This window comes from Lepisosteus platostomus, chromosome 9 (assembly GCF_059453375.1).
Source record: "Lepisosteus platostomus isolate fLepPlt1 chromosome 9, fLepPlt1.hap1, whole genome shotgun sequence".
Classification (NCBI taxonomy): domain Eukaryota; kingdom Metazoa; phylum Chordata; class Actinopteri; order Semionotiformes; family Lepisosteidae; genus Lepisosteus; species Lepisosteus platostomus.
In genome coordinates, this window is record NC_142619.1 from 56161604 (window position 1) to 56180461 (window position 18858).

An 18858-nucleotide genomic window follows, 5' to 3' on the forward strand; every position below is an offset into this window, starting at 1 on the left:
ATTTCAGAGAACAAATAAGCAAACTCCATACAGTATATCCTTTTATGTTTTTATGAAAGCTCTTGCTTAGGGCAATAAATGCATTGTGATCAAGTAACTAGTTTCTTGGCACATTTATTCTGGCAAGCATCCACTGAGTGGTGTCTTTCTTAAGCAAATGTCTAGTCTTTAATTGCTCACAATTAATTGCTTTAATTGCTGTTTACAATGCATAAGGTTTGCATGTAGTAGAGGATTTTGTTTTGGTTTTGGTGTGTTTAATGTCTACAGTGACTCGTAACTTTTTCTTGTCTCTCAGGGGATTAATCTGAGTGGGGGCCAAAGACAGAGGATCTGTGTGGCACGGGCTCTTTATCAAAACACAAATATTGTCTTTCTGGTAAGATTTCTGTGCTTGTCTGCCGTTATGGATAGGGGGAACAGTCAAGAAGGTGGAATATACGCGGCCTAAGTATTGAACCTGCAGAAAAAATGCAAAGCTGAGGAAAACATTCTCCTCTACTTTAAGTGCCTTTGTAATCAAAAACAATTTTCAGATTGTGGATTAACTATGATAAATCTGCCATTGCTTATACTGTCAAAGACCTAGATAAAATTAAAACTTGAAACCACATTCCACCTGCAAATCGGAAAAGTGTCACATTTGTACTTTTAGTTTTTCCCCGAATACTTTTCCTTTTACCCCATAAAAAATGTCCTTCCAGTGGGGAATATGTAACTTGTGGTTGCCTATGGGCTGAAGTTAAACTATATTATTGGAGAACTGCCATTAGTTTAGTATTGCACTGCTGGAGTTTTTTCTCATTTTTTAAACAGTGACCATAGTTGTCAAGGATCCTAGTACTGTTCTGGGTACCTTGAGTTTAAAAGACTGTACATACAGTTGCAAGAAGTTTGTGAACCCTTTGGAACAACCTGGATTTCCGCATTAATTACGCATAAAAATGTGGTCTGATCTTCAACTAAGTCACAATAATAGACAAACACAATCTGTTTAAACTAATAACACACAAACAATTGAACTTCTTCTTGTCAGTACCGAACACATCTAGGTTGGAAAAAGTATCTGAACCCGTGTATTTAGTAACTGGTAGAACCTCCTTTAGCTGCAATAATTCAAAATAATTCACAAGTCATCTTCATCCTGCCGATGCCCACACCACAAGCTCAGAATCGGGAGCGCTTGTTACAATCTAAAAACGAGATCATTCTGAGATACGGATGCTGAATAGTGGGTACTGGGGCAAGGGGCAGGGAGGGGCTCCCTCACTAGCTAGATTCTTCTTCTCATCTGTTTCACAGCTAATCTGGAAGTTACTCTTATCAATCTTCAGATTAGTTTCATTCCTCTCTGCTCTTATTCCATCCAAGGCCCCAGATCTTGCTTAGAACAAGTTGAGAATAAGCAAATTCACGAATGTGAAATGCGCAGATGTCAATACCCTGTTGGATATTCTTGTATAATTACTTAGCTTGGTTTTGCCAGATGGGTTCCAAATGTACAATATAATATATTAAGGATTTAATGCCTCTCTGTATCTACAGTGTCTATGTACAGTATGTGTGTGCATAGTTGCACAGCATGTTAAAAAAAGTCACAGGAAGCATCTGTGTCTGATATCTTGATGTTGCAGTGTGGGGGACCACCAAAGTGGGGAGCCTGGGTCTCTGGCCCCCATTCACCAAGCCATAGGGACATCTCTGATTCTTTGAACAATGTTAGTGACCTTGGTTCCATAAAAGCAGAGCACTGTTGTTGACTCTGGGTTGACTCTCACTTGCTGTTGTCTCCAACAATCGCCACCTCTCTTTTTCTCATGGCTGACTTTACCAAAGTCCAGACACCAGTATCAGTATCAGTGATGGTGGTTTCCTAGGAGTTGCTGCCTTGCAAATTAAATACAACTTGGTGACAGACTAGATTCCTTGATAAACAACAGCTGTTAAATCATCTGAACTCTATCACTTACGTAGCTCTAGCAAACACAGGAAAGATGAAAAAAGGAAACCTACTTGAGGGACAGTGTAGGTGATCTAATCAGTGGTGGCTGCACTGTTGTTCTAAGAGGACACCAGCTGGATCGCTTTTTCATTAGAAAGACATAAGAACAGTCTGGGTTGTTTCATGTTTTGTGGGAACGTGAGGGCTGCAGAAAAGCAGATGGGATGGATCAGGGACCCGGCCAAGGCTGCTGGGTTTGCTCTACAGCCTGATATGATGGAGCCAAAAGCATTCAAAAGGAACATTTCTCCCTTTGGCTGCAGTAAAGAGTGTTGTACTTCCAATAACAAAGTCAGTCATTGTGCTTTGCTAACTTTCACACAATTTATTTTGTGAATAAACGTGCGTGAGTAAGTTTATTCTTATTCCAAATAGTCCTTACAGACAACATAAAATTAGAACCTAAATGACCAACATAAATGAGAACCTACTATACATAGTAAATTGAAATATACAGAATATTTCCCTGAAGACCATTCAATTGTTTCAATCTACAGCTATCTAATTACACAATTTTCAATACTGTTTCAGTACTGGTTGTTGAATGTCTCTCTGCAGAGCTGGCTTACTTAATTTGGCTTAAAGCTCTTGGCAAAATAAGGTGCATTGTCTCAGGTACTGTGAAATATTTTAAGATATGATTAAAGTAAAGCTTTTGATTTAGATTAAAATCTTATATCCTGACAATTCAAAATGTCAAAAGATATAATGTAAATATACATTTGAAGAGATCAGTTAAGACATGTACACTTTTTATCAATGTAGAAAGCCAAAAAGCTAGAGAACAAGTAAAGGTTTATTCCATGCTGAAAAGAGAAGAAAGGAAACACAATGTTTCAGCTGTGGAGCCTTCTTCGGGAGCCTTCACCGGATAAAAGCTCCACAGCCAAAATGTGTTTCTTTTCTTCTCTTTTCAGCATGGAATAAACCTTTACTCATTCCTTTGCAGCCTGCGTATGCTGACGAAGCTACTTACTTGAACTACAAAAAGCAAGGGTACTGTTTTGTAGTGCAAAGACAGGACCAGCACATTCTGACTCTCTCTCTCCTGTGTCAGGATGATCCTTTCTCAGCTCTGGACATTCACCTGAGTGACCACCTCATGCAGGAGGGAATTCTGAAGTTCTTGCAGGATGACAAGAGGACAGTGGTACTGGTGACGCACAAGCTGCAATACCTCATACACGCAGACTGGGTAAGTCCTTAACAACTTACACGAGCAGGGCTGAATGTATGAGCTGCAATAACTGTCTAATGGTATAAAGACATCTGTTTAAATATTACCCACCCGTCTCATGAACATGTTGTCTCTGAAACAATGTGCTAGTATATCGTATTTGTCAAAGGATCGCAAAAACCCCTAAAGTGCTTAAAGTGTGGCACCCACTTAGGTGACAAGAAGCATCCAAGGGTGACATTAGGCCACCTAAATTTCAATTAAGGTGGAAAATTAGGAATGCCAGATTGTGCAAATCCAAAATGGAATTTAATTAGGAAACTAGGGTTAATATCACCACTCTTTTGTGTATTCAGAACCACAGATTATCATGGCACAGTGTCCCTTGTTACCCTACTGGGATCTTTGTTTGCGAATTCTGCTTCAGAGAAGAGTGGTCCACTTATTTCCCTGATTATTGGAGAATCAAGGAACCTGATTTTACCTTGAGATGTCAAAACCCATTGCTAACAAGGTCAGCCTTTGCTTGGTTTCTGAGATCTGAAAAGATCAGGCTACAAGCAGGTCACTGTTGAATCTGTGTACATAAGATGAGTACTGTATAAGAAAGACCTTTCTTACTGTATAAGAAAGACCATTAATATGAACTTCATTGCATTTACTGTATACAGTCAGGTGTTTCTGTAGTGGAATCTGCTTGTGGATATGACATTTGCGCAGATCTGTTGCTGACCGAATCCAGAATTACTTTGAAGGACTGTCTCACCTTGGCAGAGCAAAATGTCAGTGCTTTCACATTGATCACAATAGAGCTGTCAGTCTAGTGTCTAAGATCGAAGGTAGCGAAGATGAATTAGAGGAAGGAATGCATTTTGTTTTTTGTAATAGCGGTATAGCTGGTGTCAGCATTGGGTAGTTGGGAAATTATTAATCTACAATTTCTTACCTCAGCAAAAATTGTTCACATGTTTCTATATCATAATGCAGAAAATGTGTTATGATTAACATACTGTTACTGTGCTATTAAATGTGTTCTTTGGGATTGTTCAAGAAATCAGCAAGGCAAGGTCTTGGATCAAGTTGTTACTAGCTGGTAAATGAAGAATATGGCCTCATTTTTTAACCTTTCTTAGGTCTTCATGTTTTAACTGTATATCAGAACTGGCAGCCTAAACCTAGAGAAAAATATTTCTAATGTATTTGAAATAGAGCATTTGCTTTGTTTACTAATTAAATACAAATTGAAATTGAATTGAACACTTAAAAGAACATTTTGAAGGATTATGCCTAAGTTACTTTCCAAAACTTTTCTTTAACATTGTAGTTTTGGAAGCAGAATAATTTACATAAGGATTCATGTATTGTGTCAGCAAATAAATGACATGCAATATATTGTGTAATCCAGCGGTTTTGTTTTGTTTTGGAAGCACGCACAATGAGTGAAAGAGACAATGGATGTGTGCTGGCTGAGCTGGAGTGTTTCAGTTTAGAGATTTCAGACCATCTCACAGGCCAAAGCCATCCCTTATAAGCCTCGTTTTTATACAGGATGTTATGTCCAATGTGCTTTGACAATTCACAATTTTGATGTAACAACTTAATAAAACATATTGCAATAAAGCATGCAGCCTAAGTGTCTGTGTGAACACAGCCCCTGCCTTTAACCTTCAGCTCTAATTTGCAGTTTACTTATTGACGCAGTAAAGTACATGGCATTTTTATTTAAATATTGCTGTACAGCCCCCAAGATAAAAGCTAATGTAGGAATGTCAAGAATACGTTGAAGGCTAGAGCTTAAAGAAGCAGTAAAGTCACTTTGGATAAATGTGTTTTCTAGATAAATGTGGATTTCTTCATTCTTTACATGTTACATTTCCAGTCAAAGAGGCTTAGACAACCTGTGTAACTCAACTGTACATGCAATGTGAACACAATTGCATGACCATGACATTATCTACATTGTCATTGCACCTATTCAAAACACATGAACACAGCATAGTATTGCACTGACACTTGGGGTGACTGGGTCCAATACTGAGGTCACCTCCTGTTGACTCATTGGAAGCTAACTTCCTTTGTTTAGATTATTAAAATAATTAACAGGGATGGGTATAACGATATTTCAGTTCCATACAACATGTTGAACAGAAACCACACTGGGAGTGGTAACGTTCAAGTATACTTTAGCTCATAACTGTTATTTTTCTTGTCTGATAATTACCGTCAGGGGAATGTGACAGCTCCTACTGACGTGGCCAGGAAACTTTGAATAATGAACCTTGCTAGTGTGTGGCTCCATTTGTCACGTTGACTCTGTGTTTATTAGAGACCAGATCAATTGCTGCTAGTTTTTCATCCAGCACATTGTTGGAGTTATAACCTGAATTAAATTAAAAAGTTAAAATTGATGCCGATGGTGACATCTGTTGCGTTCTGTTCACGGCTTGCAATTGTGCAATGCAGATCTAAGTTGTAATTGACACAAGAGGATTTTTTTGTGCTTGGAGTGTGAATGTGTATATGTGAGTACAAAGAGGTTCAAGCAGAGAGCTGTGTCAGCTGCAAAGGAGCAAGTAGAGGTCAACCCACGCTGAAAAGAAAGAAAAATATGTTTCGGCTTTTGAGCTACCTTCAAGCCTGAAGAAGGATCCAGATCCGAAATTTAGTCTTTCTACTTTTCAGCTTGAAATTAATCTCTGTTTCTATGGATGGTGTGGTGGCTAAGGATCTGCACCTGTGGCAGGAAGGTTGCTGGTTCATATCCCGCAGCTGGCAGAGTAATCCTCCTCTGTTGGGCCCCTGAGCAAGGCCCTTAACTCCAACTGCTCCAGTGGTGCCATATAAATGACTGACCTTGTGCTCTGACCCCAAGCTTCTGTCCCTGTCTGTGTCTCATGGAGAGCAAGTTGGGGTATGTGAAAAGACAAATTCCTAATACAAGAAATTTTATATGGCCCATAAAGTGATCTTATCTTATGTTATAACAAATGCAAACATACCAAACAGAAAAGCCTCTTATACATAACATGGCTCTTATACATAACATTGTTTTGTTCTAACCCTGTGGTTAAAAGCCAGTGGTGCCTGTGTTTCAGATCATTGCCATGAAAGATGGCACTGTGCTTCGAGAGGGGACCCTGAAGGACATCCAGAATAACGATGTGGAGCTGTATGAACATTGGAAGACCCTCATGAACAGGCAGGACCAAGAGCTAGAGAAGGTCATTTCCACATACTCAGCTTTCACAAAAATACCACATCGAATAGAACACAGTTAGCTTGTGCTTGCAAAAAAAAAACAGCTAGTCACTCATTCATGGCATCTTTCGAACAACAAGATATCATTTATCCATCCGTCCTTGTATTATCTAAACTGCTTTACCCAATAAATTGTCGCTGGGAGACCTAGAGCTCAGAATTGATAGTGCTTATTATATAAGCTTGTGACTGATGCAATATATTTCAGACCTTTTTATACCTTTATATAATTTATATTTTAGAAAATATTTAAAGTATCAGTAATTAAGGACTTAAAATTTGAGTGAAAAATAGAAAACTGTGGTGAAGGCCCTGATTTAGGGGGTTTGTGACAGTCTAAATTGGTTGCTTGTCTACAGCAGGTATCCTGACATTGTTTTATTTTAATGATTGAATTCATGTTTGTTACTTTAACGTGGAAAGAAACCATTGAGATTTTGGATTTATTTACTGCAGTTTTTTTTCTGGAATGGCAAATTAAAAATATAACTTTCAAACAAGAAGAATTTAGAACACTTAAAACTGGAGATTTAAAGAATTCCATTTTGGCCTTGCTTATTACTTTTTTTACTTTGGTAAGCATTTTTACCCAAATTTACTGTGTATGATAAAACATCTTTCATTGTTAACTGCAACTACTTTTAATTTTTGGGTTCAGGCAACGATAGACATCCTTACTTGTCCAAATGTTCATCGCTTCTCACTCCTTGTTAATGAAAAAGATACATATTTATAAGTAGTTAAAAATGGAACAATATGGGAACATAATTTGCGGTTATTTTACTTCAGTCTGTTCATTCACATACTGTATGTCACAACATGCCCCTGTATTTTTTTTTCCTTAAGGACACTGAATCTGATAGCTTAACAGCCCTGGAAAGGAAAAATTTGAGAAGAGCCCTTTATTCCAGAGAAGCTAAATCCCAGACAGATGACGAAGATGAAGGTAAATAGAGACTCTGTTTTTGGAAGATGAGAAATAGTCAGTTGTTGTGGCTGGATATCCAGAGTAGTAATTCCAAGAAGGGCTCCGGAACCAGTGTTTGGCTTCCAGCATGTATTTGTACACCATCATCGTACCAGTTAATTTCTGTGTTGATGGAGTCAAGAGATTCATTCCAAACAGGAATGTAGGGCATAAGAAGCTAGAAAAGCTTCTTTCATTCTGGTACGTTCTTGTAAAACAATAATGTGTGACCTAAGACAAAACTGTATTCTTAGCCCTTACATTGTGTAAATATTATGTTTATGGGCTGATGGAAGGAATTACGTCTTCCCTAAAGAGGCCTGGTGTGTGAAGGTACAGTAAATGTTGCTAAACCCTGCTTTGAGTCCATTTTGAGAAATATCTTCCAGCATGTGGTTGAACGACCTTCATCAGTAAGCTGCTGACAAGCAAAAGCACATGATGGGACCACAGTGCTCTTATATCCATCTGGTCTCTTGCTTTGTAGAAGCTTTAAGTTTAATTGTTTTTTCTTTAAAAGAAACGTGTGTGGTGGTAGGGGGAGAGTGGAGTGCTAAGTTCTTGTTTGTCTCCTACTATGATCCTCACAGAGGAGGTAGAGGAAGAAGATGACGAAGACTCTCTTTCTACTATCACGAGCCGCCGTTCCAAGATCCCCTGGAAGGTGTGCTGGAGATACCTGACCTCTGGAGGCTTTGTGCTGCTCTTCATGATGATCTTCTCCAAGCTGCTCAAGCACTCTGTCATCGTTGCCATTGACTACTGGCTGGCTACCTGGACGTCCAGCACCTACAGCCCACCCAGCAACTCCAGCAGCACTACCAACACCACTCTGGAGGAATCGGTGCGTGTGGGGACATTTCTGATAGGCCCCGCGCAGTGATTTTCTTGTAGTTTTTATGTGTTATAAACTGGATCATGTAGACAGACATCAGTGTGAGTGGAAAGCAAGACCCTGAAGGAATGGCTCAATACTTAATACCTCACCACAGTTCCTGTCATTCTGGTAGAGGAACATTCCAGTTTTTAATTTCCTGCCAGTCCTCTGCAACCTGGTGTGACAGTAAAGAGTGCAGCTCCCAGTTTAAATGATGAGTTACATTGCTCTACTGAACCCCAGTTAGTGATTTGACTGTATTTTTCAGGCCACTGAAAATAGAATCGCCTAGTTTTGATCTCAACTTTCTCATAATGCTGCTAGCATTACAGAAACACAGTACCACCTAGTAGCCTGATCTCATCACATCAGTACTGTAGATCTGTATTGTAGTAGTTATCAGTACCGGAATAGGAGACTTTCAGGTAAAACCAGGCTGCTTCAGTAAGTCTTAAAGGTGTAATTTTATAGTATGGTGATCAGGGATATTGTGCTGTTGGATGTACTGTACATGTACTATTCTTTGGATAATGCATTAAACTGAGCTGCTGAATACTTCATCATGAAAGATCCCATGGCACTGGGGTTGTATCACTGGTATGCTGACTAAATGCCGTTTTCCATTCAGCTTGCACAGTCTGACCTTACAAAAGCTCACCCTGAAATCAACTAGTAAAGAACTTTCTCACCTCTCAACCTGGTGTGCTGCGTAGTGAAACTACTGGTGCCCTACTATTGGTCAATCCAGTGGGTCCTATAAGGAAGGTGCTTTGGGATCTTTTAGTATGGTGAATGCTAGGAAACATTGATATTATTAATGATAATAATCCTGTGTATACTGAAAACTCTCTCCCTCTCAAAGTCAAAACTCCTTCATAGTACCTAGCTGTTTTGCCTTTCTAAGGTTGCATATCTGTCATTTCTAGAATCGTTCCTATTACATTGCGGGTTTCAGTGTGCTGTGCAGTGCAGGAATTGTTCTGTGTCTCATCACCTCGTTGACTGTGGAGTGGATGGGCCTTTCAGCTGCCACCAATCTTCATCACAACCTGCTCAACAAGATCATCCTTGCCCCTATTAGGTACTGCTTGACTCTGTTATTTTGAGTGTCAATTTAGAAATGGGCAGTGCAAATTCCACCTATTCTTTGCATGGGATCTGGAAAGTTATTGTATATTCTGGGGAGTACAAACATCATGTACTCCCAAATTTATATTCTACATAAATTTATCTTCAACACTAAGAGTAATGTTACATGCAGAAAAAAACAGTATGAAAAAGGCTTCTGTGTTATTCTTAATTCCAAGATTACAGTCTCTTCTTGAAGATCTGAGAGGCTGCTTAATTCATTGGATTTTGTTTAGCTGCAGAGAAATGAGCATTGAACTATTGGTGGCTATTGGAAACAAGCTGAATAAACCCTTAAGATATGATTCTCATTACCAAAACATAATCAGTTTTCCCTGGGATCTGTAGCATGAGTCTTTTCCACAAGGGGAATTCTGTGTCATTTACCTTATCTGTACTGGAGATGTGCCATTTCAATTTCATTCATATTGTACTCTGTTGATAGTGAAATCATGTGGTTCTAGGTTTTTTGATGTCACTCCGCTTGGACAAATCTTGAACCGTTTCTCTGCAGACACCAACATCATAGATCAGGTAAGATAAAAGAGAAATATTTTATTTTTTATCAAATGGTGTATGAACTATTTTAAAGTGTTGATTAGAGCTAGTCTCTTTACACTCTGGTGAATATTGTGCTCATTTCTTGGCCTGTTTTATTTAAGAGTTAAAGAGGAACTGAGGTCCAGTCATTAAAATCTGGTAACAAAATAAATTGAAGGCATGACAAAATGGTACAAATTCTGAATTAAGCACAAAAGTGTGAATTTTGTGAAAGTACTGTTTGTTTGCCATGTTGCAAACTGCTGGTCTCGCCAAGGACAAGTGAGAGTGAATGAGAGTTCGAGAGAATTGTGACTTGAGGCGGCCCTTCCTGCTCACTAGTTAATGTAATTACTAATTAAATGCGATGTACGAATGAATAAGTACAGGTTTTGGAGCAGACATTTCACCTCATAAATTCCAACGTCATCTGCATACAGTTAACAAGTAAGTAGTATTTGTCTGCAAAATTATCTAGAAGTCGAGAGCAATATTTCAATTGAATTAAAAGAGATGTATTCAGAAGCCTGCTTGTTTATAATGTTATAGGGCCACTTCACATCACCGGATGTTTTGTTGCCTCGTTCTGATTCGCAGACAATAATGGCAATATGGCACTGTGCATACAGTACCTGGAAAATTGGGGGTTTAGGTTTAGGAGGTAGAAACTGGGAGGAGCCACGAGGCATTACGCTACATGTCAGCTGCTTGTAAAGTGAAGACAGTATCTGGCAGTTCGACTGGGTGTGAGTTTTCCTCTGTTACTAACGAGATAAAGCAGGGTCTTAGGCAAGCCTTTTTAGGGACCTACATTCAGCTGCTCATAAAACAATGTCAGTACACAGGACTATGTGCCTAAGAAAGAAGAAAACTGTTTCCCCACATTAATATGAATGATGGTTGAACTACTTCATTTGGCTTTAGGTGTGAACATATCTGACGAAGGTTGTCCAGAATTTGGGCAGGTGGACATGTCGATATGTAAGGTGTGAGTGAATTATGACGATGGCTCTTCTTGCTGTTCCTCAGCACATTCCCCCAACGTGGGAGTCTCTGACACGTTCCACACTCCTCTGCCTCTCTGCCATCGGAGTCATCACCTTTGTCACCCCTTACTTCCTCATCGCTATGGTGCCGCTTGCTGTGGCTTTCTACTTCATCCAGAAGTACTTCCGGGTCGCCTCCAAGTGAGTGCTAACTTCGGTTTACACCAGCTCTGGGACTGAAGAGCACCGGGTCTCCTTGCGTTCTCACCACCTCTGCCTTCAAGCAGAGGCAATTAATACAATTAATGCCAAAAGAAGATGATTGAAAAAGATTGAAAAATAAGGTTTTTGTCTTCTTTTTCCCTCACCGTTGATTAGGAAGGCTTAGAAAGATCTCCCTCTTGCTCATTTGTGTACAGTGTATGTTTGAAGAGAAAATTAAATCAATACTATTAGAATAGATTGCCAAAAAGTTTATAGTGAGTACAGAATACAGCAACTACTGTATATTCTCAGAAAGGATATAACATAATGTAATATATTTTTAATAATTAAGACTATATCTTCTTATATTAACTTGATATACAGTAAGTATTGAATTGCCCCTGACTACTATAAAGTATGTCCTTTCTATATTGTATTTTTTTTTAGTTTATCTGAGTTTCTCCTAGATAACATAGGTTTTTATTACTTACTCTTATGCGTCTGTTTTCCACGTTCCTCCCCATGTTACTGCTCACAGAGACCTTCAGGACCTGGACGACTCCACACAGCTGCCCCTGCTTTGCCATTTCTCAGAGACAGCAGAAGGTCTGACCACCATCCGTGCTTTCAGGTCTGTGAACGTTTCTCCTGCCCCTTTGGTACGTCTCATCCAGGCTGGTCACAGCCCCTCTACCCCTGTTCTTTCTCATTCCAGATGAATTAACTAAGCAATTAAATCTAAGCCATGACTTTGAATGTGAATATGCTGGACTGCTTGATGACAGATGAATAACAATATTTACAGACAATATATCAGCACAGTGCCCCTTTTTGGGCCATAGACTGTAAAACAATATGAAATGGTGAGAAGGAACAGAACATAAGACCATTTATCTTAATTAGGATCATTCACAGAACACGCTATCTCTTTGTGTCGCCAAAGACATATTTGACCGGTCAATCTGGCCCGTATTTCAAGGATCGCAACGTCTAATACAATAGATGTAAACTGTGAAATCATCTTGCAATTCACAATAGAACTGCCTTTTCCCTGCTTAGTGGGGTATGTTAGTAAAAGGATAAAAAAAGCTTTATCTTACTTCACTGTAGTGAGTTTTGCTTAACAGCGAGAGGAATCCATTACATTTCTCTGACGACTGCCTAGTAGTGGAAGAATGTTAATATAAACAACTTGACTTTCCAAAGTCTCTGTGCCAGACGTTTCTTCAAAACACAATGCACTGCAGCTGGGCACACTAACTCTGAGCTGAGTTCAGTCTGGGCAACTGTTGAAGGCTACACGGTCCTAACACACTATCTGCCTTCACCAGCTTTAGCAACCCTACTCATGAAGATATATAATAGAAGGCTTATGAAGATGAATAATGATGCTATAACACTGAGGCTATGCAAATATAAGTTGGGGGATTTTCATGCCAACTGCTGATGTTTACGCAGAGGTTGGACAAAATATTTTCTTTTAAGTCTCCTATGAAATCTAAATCCAGATGTGTGTCTTAGGCAGTGAACTGTTTTCTTTGTGCTCTCTAGACACGAAGCTCGTTTTAAACAGAGAATGCTGGAGCTCACAGACACCAACAACACTGCGTATTTGTTTCTCTCGGCTGCCAACAGGTGGCTAGAGGTTCGAACGGTGAGTGTGGGATTTGTCCCATTTGTATTCTATCAACATAGCAGGCCTGCAGCCATACCTGTCTGAAGACAGTTTTCTGCAGATAACAGCAGCTCGAGAAGGTGAGAGCTGGTCAATATTGGTGGTGGTGGAGGGGAGTCCCTATGACCTGTTAAACGGTTTGAGTGGAGTGTCCAGAAAAAGCACTAAGTGTAAGTAATTATAATTATTATTAATATATGCACAGAAACAACACCTACTTATTTTTCCTTTTCCTTAATTTTCTGTTTCACTGTGGCTTAAAGGTCCTGATGTGAAACATTGTAAATATGAAACCTGTAGTGTATGCATGGGTATGTTTTAGGTAATGCTAGCAGATAGATCAAAAAATATAATGCAGGTGTAAAAGCAGCTCTGGAAGATGTCATTATATTGTGTGCCAGAGTAGCGATAGTTGCAAAGGGGGTTTATATGGTTGGACAGTCTAGAGAGCCATGTGAAGGGGTTAATCAGGATTCATATGATTAATAGAGAGATCAGGCAAATGTGTGTGTGCAGAAACCTGCAGAACCGGGTGCCACTGGCCAGGCATGGAGAAATATTCTGTACTATGGTCATGGTGATCAAGTAGGTGATGAGAGGTGGGCATGGCTACAATAATATACCAGAGTCCTATACCAGGGCCATAACCAAATCTATTACTATTTAATCAAAATATTGTGTTCTTTTAATCCTCTAGTTTTCCCATTGCTAGTCGTTTCACCTGTTTTCCTGTGGCACTGAATCGTTATGGTCTTTCGCCCTAGATAGGGCTTTACCATAAATATTGCTGGCACAGCTGTTCTGTAAAGAGTTCTTACATCCTTGAAAAAAATAGAAATGTATAATAACTTCTTACACTTACAGTATATAGCGCTTTTCTGGACACTCCACTCAAAGCACTTTACAGGTAATGGGGATCTCCTCCACCACCACCAATGTGCAGCATCCACCTGGATGATGCGAAGGCAGCCATAGTGCGCCAGAACGCTCACCACACATCAGCTATCAGTGGGGAGGAGAGCAGAGTAATGAAGCCAGTTCATAGATGGGGATTATTAGGAGGCTATGATTGGTAAGGGCCAATGGGAATTTTGGCCAGGATGCCAGGGTTACACTGCTGCTCTTCTCGAGAAACGCCCTGGGATTTTTAATGACCACAGAGAATCAGGACCTCGGTTTTATGTCTCATCCAAAGGATGGCACCTTTTTACAGTATAGTATCCCCGTAACTATACTGGGGCATTAGGACCCACATGGACCGCCCCCTGCTGGCCCCACCAACACCTCTTCCAGCAGCAACCTTAGTTTTTCCCAGGAGGTCTCCCATCCAGGTACTGACCAGGCTCATACCTGCTTAGCTTCAGTGGGCTGCCAGTTGTAAGTTGCACGGTGATATGGTTGCTGGCATTAAATTTAAGTTGAAGCTAACGTTATTGTTAACAAGCTGAATGTTCAAAGTTTGTAGAACATATAGCAGTAACATTTCTCGTAGCTGCTGACCATGTCCTCCTCTTGTTCCTCAGGATTACCTTGGGTCTGTGATTGTCCTCTGTGCGGCAGTGGCCTTCATATGGAGCTCCATGACAGGACTGCAGTCAGGGCTAGTGGGACTGGGCCTGACATATGCACTCACGGTAATTGCTCAGATACCAATTAACGTTTACACCCAACATTCCTAATTGATAATGGTACTCTAACATTTTTATTGTTGGTGTATACCATTGTTATTGCTGGTATAGTTGGTGTATGGGATAGAGGCTGGTATAGAATTCTTTGTTCTTTGGCACAGCTTTGGTGAAAAGAGTAATTGAGGCACAATGGGTTAAACAAATATTTCTTAACAGTGACAATACACACACAAAACAACACAAAATGTATACATGCTGTACAACATTCAAGTTATTCTATGTACAAATTTTACAAATAAGGCATCCCGGAGGCCAGACTGCTACCAAGTACTCAACCCCTAAAAACAAAATTAAATACTTATACTCCAATCTGTTTTGTTCAGGTGATCTGGAATAAGGACCTCTTACCTTTTGTTACTCTTCTCTTGTCTTATTCTTGTTGTACCCTCTCTTGCCCACTCTGCCCCCTTCCGTACCTGCCTGTTATATACTGCTTTCCTGGCCTGTTGATTGACACTTAATCGTTTACCCAGAACTTAATTAGCTAAGGTAAACCAAGGTAAACTTTACGATAGCTTTGATCACTGAATCTGGTCCTCCTACACCTCAGCATAGATCCCCTTGCTTTGAAGCTGGAAATGTTGAGGAGAGCCAGGTATCACAGATTCACTTCATAACAATATATTAGAAGTTGTTGTCTTGTTTGCAATGTCACGCTAATCTCAGTGAACAGAATAAATACAGTAGCAAAACCTTTGAAACACATATGTGCAAAATGCTGTTTTTAAACTTAAATATGTCACAGTATTTTTTGAGAATTTGTTCTTTTGCTCCCAAGCCTACTGCATTTTAAACAGGCACCTAACAACAAATTCTGTAAACGTGTATAAACTTTTATGTTTCTGTCAGGTTGTGTTATTTGTCAGTTAAACTGTCTATGCTGAGATGGAGGAGAACATCTTTATCACAGCCTCTTAATAGTAACAGTCTGAAATGACCTTAGGACCTAAGATGTTCTGTCACTAGTCTTTGTTTATGTGTATCAAGTGGGCTATCTTGTGAGTTACAGTGAGCTGTTTATGGAAATTTGTGATAAAAATGAGGATCACTGTTGGAAAAACATGTACAGCAGACATACAGTAACTATTGACCTTATGTATGAAAACAACATTATTCAAAGTTTTAGGCATAATGTTTTTCTTTCTATTTATGTGAATTATACAGTATGTCCCAATCCCAATGATACTTTTCCAAACACTCTTTCACCTAACTAGCAGATTTGTTTTTTTTGGAAAATTAATTTAAGATAACAGGTGTAAATACACTAAAATAATACTTAAAACAAATGTTAAATGTTTAATGTTTAAGAAATGTTGGTATTTTGCCATTTCTTTCTGGGACATTCTTTCACTTGGGCTGGATATGCTGTTAATCAATCAATAGCCTACAGTAGTTAGAATTGTTTTTCTGCCCAAGTGATATAGTGTTTATCTTCTTCCTCTTTCTTTATTTCTTGTCTCAAACCTGATTCTCTGACTCTAATTGATTGATAATATTTATATAGAGCTTTTCATTAACATATAATAGGGGACTGACTTCATTCACTGCTGACGTGCAGCCCCCGCCTGGGTGACACACAGCAGCCATTCTGCACCAGCAGCTGACCTATATTGCAGGTCAGGTGGAGAAGTGAGAAAGTATTAAGGCTTCACCAGTTGTGTTAAGCAGGTCAGATTGTGCAGACCTGAAGTGAAATCCCAAAGGCTTTTAGTGTCCAAAAATCCAGAACATCAGTTTATTGTCTAATCTCTAGGTATAGCACCTCCTTCAGCACAGTGTAAGTCTGCTCCAAAGGGCAATGTATCACCTACTGGTCTTCCAACACTGGTAATACTTGGGCCCACAATTTCTAGACCTCAGACAGTAGAATTCTTGTAAATATTCTGATAGTTGATGTTTAAATCATTCCGGAAGATAGTGTCTGATTGGGGTCATGGAAGAATATTCTATATGTTTTCTATAACTTCAGCTGATGTGAGTTACATCTGTTGAATTCAGCAGCACAAGTACTGTATGCTTTAAATGTGAGTTAAGTTTATGAGTTGGTTAAGAATATAAGAAAACTGTGAATACCAGAGTTCCTCAGCCAAGACATAAATCTTACTTTTTGTGATAGATATGGTGAGTATATTCAAGAGTTGAAGGTATGTAATGTTATGGGCGTTTTTCATCAATAGATTGCTAAATGTCATTCTTTTAAACAACCCTGCACTTGTTTTACTTGTGTAATTGTTCAGGTCTTTTACAGAATGCAGACTGTAAATATTATGGCAGGGGGAATGTTGTGTGGGGTAGGCTGTTTCTGTTAAATGACATGAGTCTGTTTACATTCAAGGGTGTGCAAGGATGTATGTCTGATCTTAGATGCAACTAGAATGTAGGAAAACTCTATAAAACAAAGATATATGACCAGTACCAGTCACAGAATTGATCTATACATATATAAGATTTATATCAATATTGTTTCTCAGATTACTATGCTTGAATATTTTTTACTTTGTGAAGTCTTTTGCCTTTTGACAGTGGGGTTATTATTCCTGCCTGAACATGCTTAGAATAATCTGTTAATGCACAAATCTATAGAGGTTTGTTAAACACACAGAAAGGAGTTGACCTCCAAGAGATCACTGAACATAAGAAAACTGAATAGTACTCAATTAAATGCCACAGACCTTCATTTAAGTAATTCCTTTGAACTTCTGTTTTTTTAATTACCAATTTTTTAAACCCAGTGTTCATCAACCTTAATAATGGTCACTCTTCACCCATCTTACTAGTAACAATAATGAATACAAGGTTTATTACTTTTGTATAACAAAGCTATCCATTGTTGTACATAGTCTCATAATCAATACTAATATGACAGAGGGAAAATTTAGGCACAAGGTCACATTCGCAATGTGCATGTTAAGTTACAACTCCAGCTCTTGATCTCCATTCCCTTTTGGAGTTGTGGCAGTTGAACAATATCAATTATGAGGAAAAGATCGCCAATGAATGAGAAAAACCTAACTGTTACATTGGTGGAATGTACAATTGTAAGACCCATGATAGCCCAGTAATGCATAAGACTATCAAATCTAATCTAATGAGAATTATGCAAATGTTAGGGATTTCAGAGGAATTATCAGAAACAAATCCTGGATTAAAGAGGTAGGTCTGTGATATACAGTAAGATAAGGAGAAGTGAACTTTCCTGCCAGCTGTGCTGGTCCAGACTATTCTGCCGTTCCTTAACCTCACCCGCCCTTTGTCTGTCTTTGTTCCAGGTGACTAACTATTTGAACTGGGTGGTAAGGAACCTGGCAGATCTGGAGGTGCATATGGCAGCAGTAAAGAAAGTGAATGGATTCCTGACCACAGAGTCGGAGAACTATGAAGGCTCGATAGGTACAGTGTGTAATCCTTACTGTTGATCCAGTTCTTTGGTCTTCATTAATTCGAGAATTGCAGAGCTGATTAGAGTCAACGACCTTTGTAGAACATTATAGACCTTTAAAGAAAGACGTTTGAGGAACATTAAAGAAAACATAACGTTTCGGCCGTGGAGCCTTCTTCAGGTGTCAAGGAACCTGTTTTCTTTCTTCTTTTTTTTCAGCGTGGAATAAACCTATTACTTGTTCCTTTGCAGCCTACGCATGCTGACGCAGCTCCCCACCTGAACTATTATAGACCTTATTTTTGTTTGATCACACTCATTGCCCACCACCAGTTACACCGTTAACTGTTGTGCTGTACCCATAGAACATTAAGGCCATTGGAAAACCACAAAAAAAAAGTTACTTCCATACTAATCTTTTTGTCAAGTCCTACAGTACGTTGACATTGTACTGATTTAAACATGCTATTACCTATATTAGAAACATATTTTCTTCACCTGTAACTGGGTAGAGCTCAAAGTGTTTTGGCTTTGGTAAATACCGCTAAATCTAATGACAAATATAAACTATTTGAAAATAGAAATTGGCTGGTTTATAGCTGATTCAATTATGCTATTTATCCCCAACTACTTTTCATTTAAAGGAGCACCAGCTGTATACTGTATTTATTCTTATAGTTTTACAAACTAATGTGACATAAATTAATCACAGTATTGAGAGTTAGCCATATGTGCTTTTGGTACTGTGGGAGATACAATACAATACAATCTCCCATTGTAAAATAATTTAAAATAATTTACACCCTGAACAGCGTCAGCCGAAATGCCAGAAGTAGGGAGCTCGGCTTTACGTCTAGGAGCCTAACAGTGACATCACCTCTGTGTAAAAATCCTTTGGCAATATAATATTCCTTGTCAGCATGTAAACATGTCCCATGGTAATGGCAGAAGAATTGGCCAGGAAAGGAGGTTCAGCA

At 39.1% G+C, this 18858-nt stretch overlaps 1 protein-coding gene across 5 annotated transcripts in view; it reads left to right on the plus strand.

The window, feature by feature from the left end:
- Positions 1–18858, plus strand: part of abcc9 (ATP binding cassette subfamily C member 9) — a 67068-nt gene that overhangs the window by 30981 nt on the left and 17229 nt on the right. For all 5 annotated transcript variants that reach the window (XM_088645732.1, XM_088645734.1, XM_088645735.1 and 2 more), the window contains 12 exons: positions 299–379; positions 3060–3197; positions 6275–6400; positions 7284–7383; positions 7995–8248; positions 9208–9362; positions 9874–9943; positions 10979–11136; positions 11678–11770; positions 12691–12793; positions 14338–14448; positions 17772–17892. In XM_088645732.1, the coding sequence (XP_088501858.1) occupies positions 299–379; positions 3060–3197; positions 6275–6400; positions 7284–7383; positions 7995–8248; positions 9208–9362; positions 9874–9943; positions 10979–11136; positions 11678–11770; positions 12691–12793; positions 14338–14448; positions 17772–17892 (1510 nt within the window). The remainder of the gene's footprint in view (positions 1–298; positions 380–3059; positions 3198–6274; positions 6401–7283; positions 7384–7994; positions 8249–9207; positions 9363–9873; positions 9944–10978; positions 11137–11677; positions 11771–12690; positions 12794–14337; positions 14449–17771; positions 17893–18858) is intronic.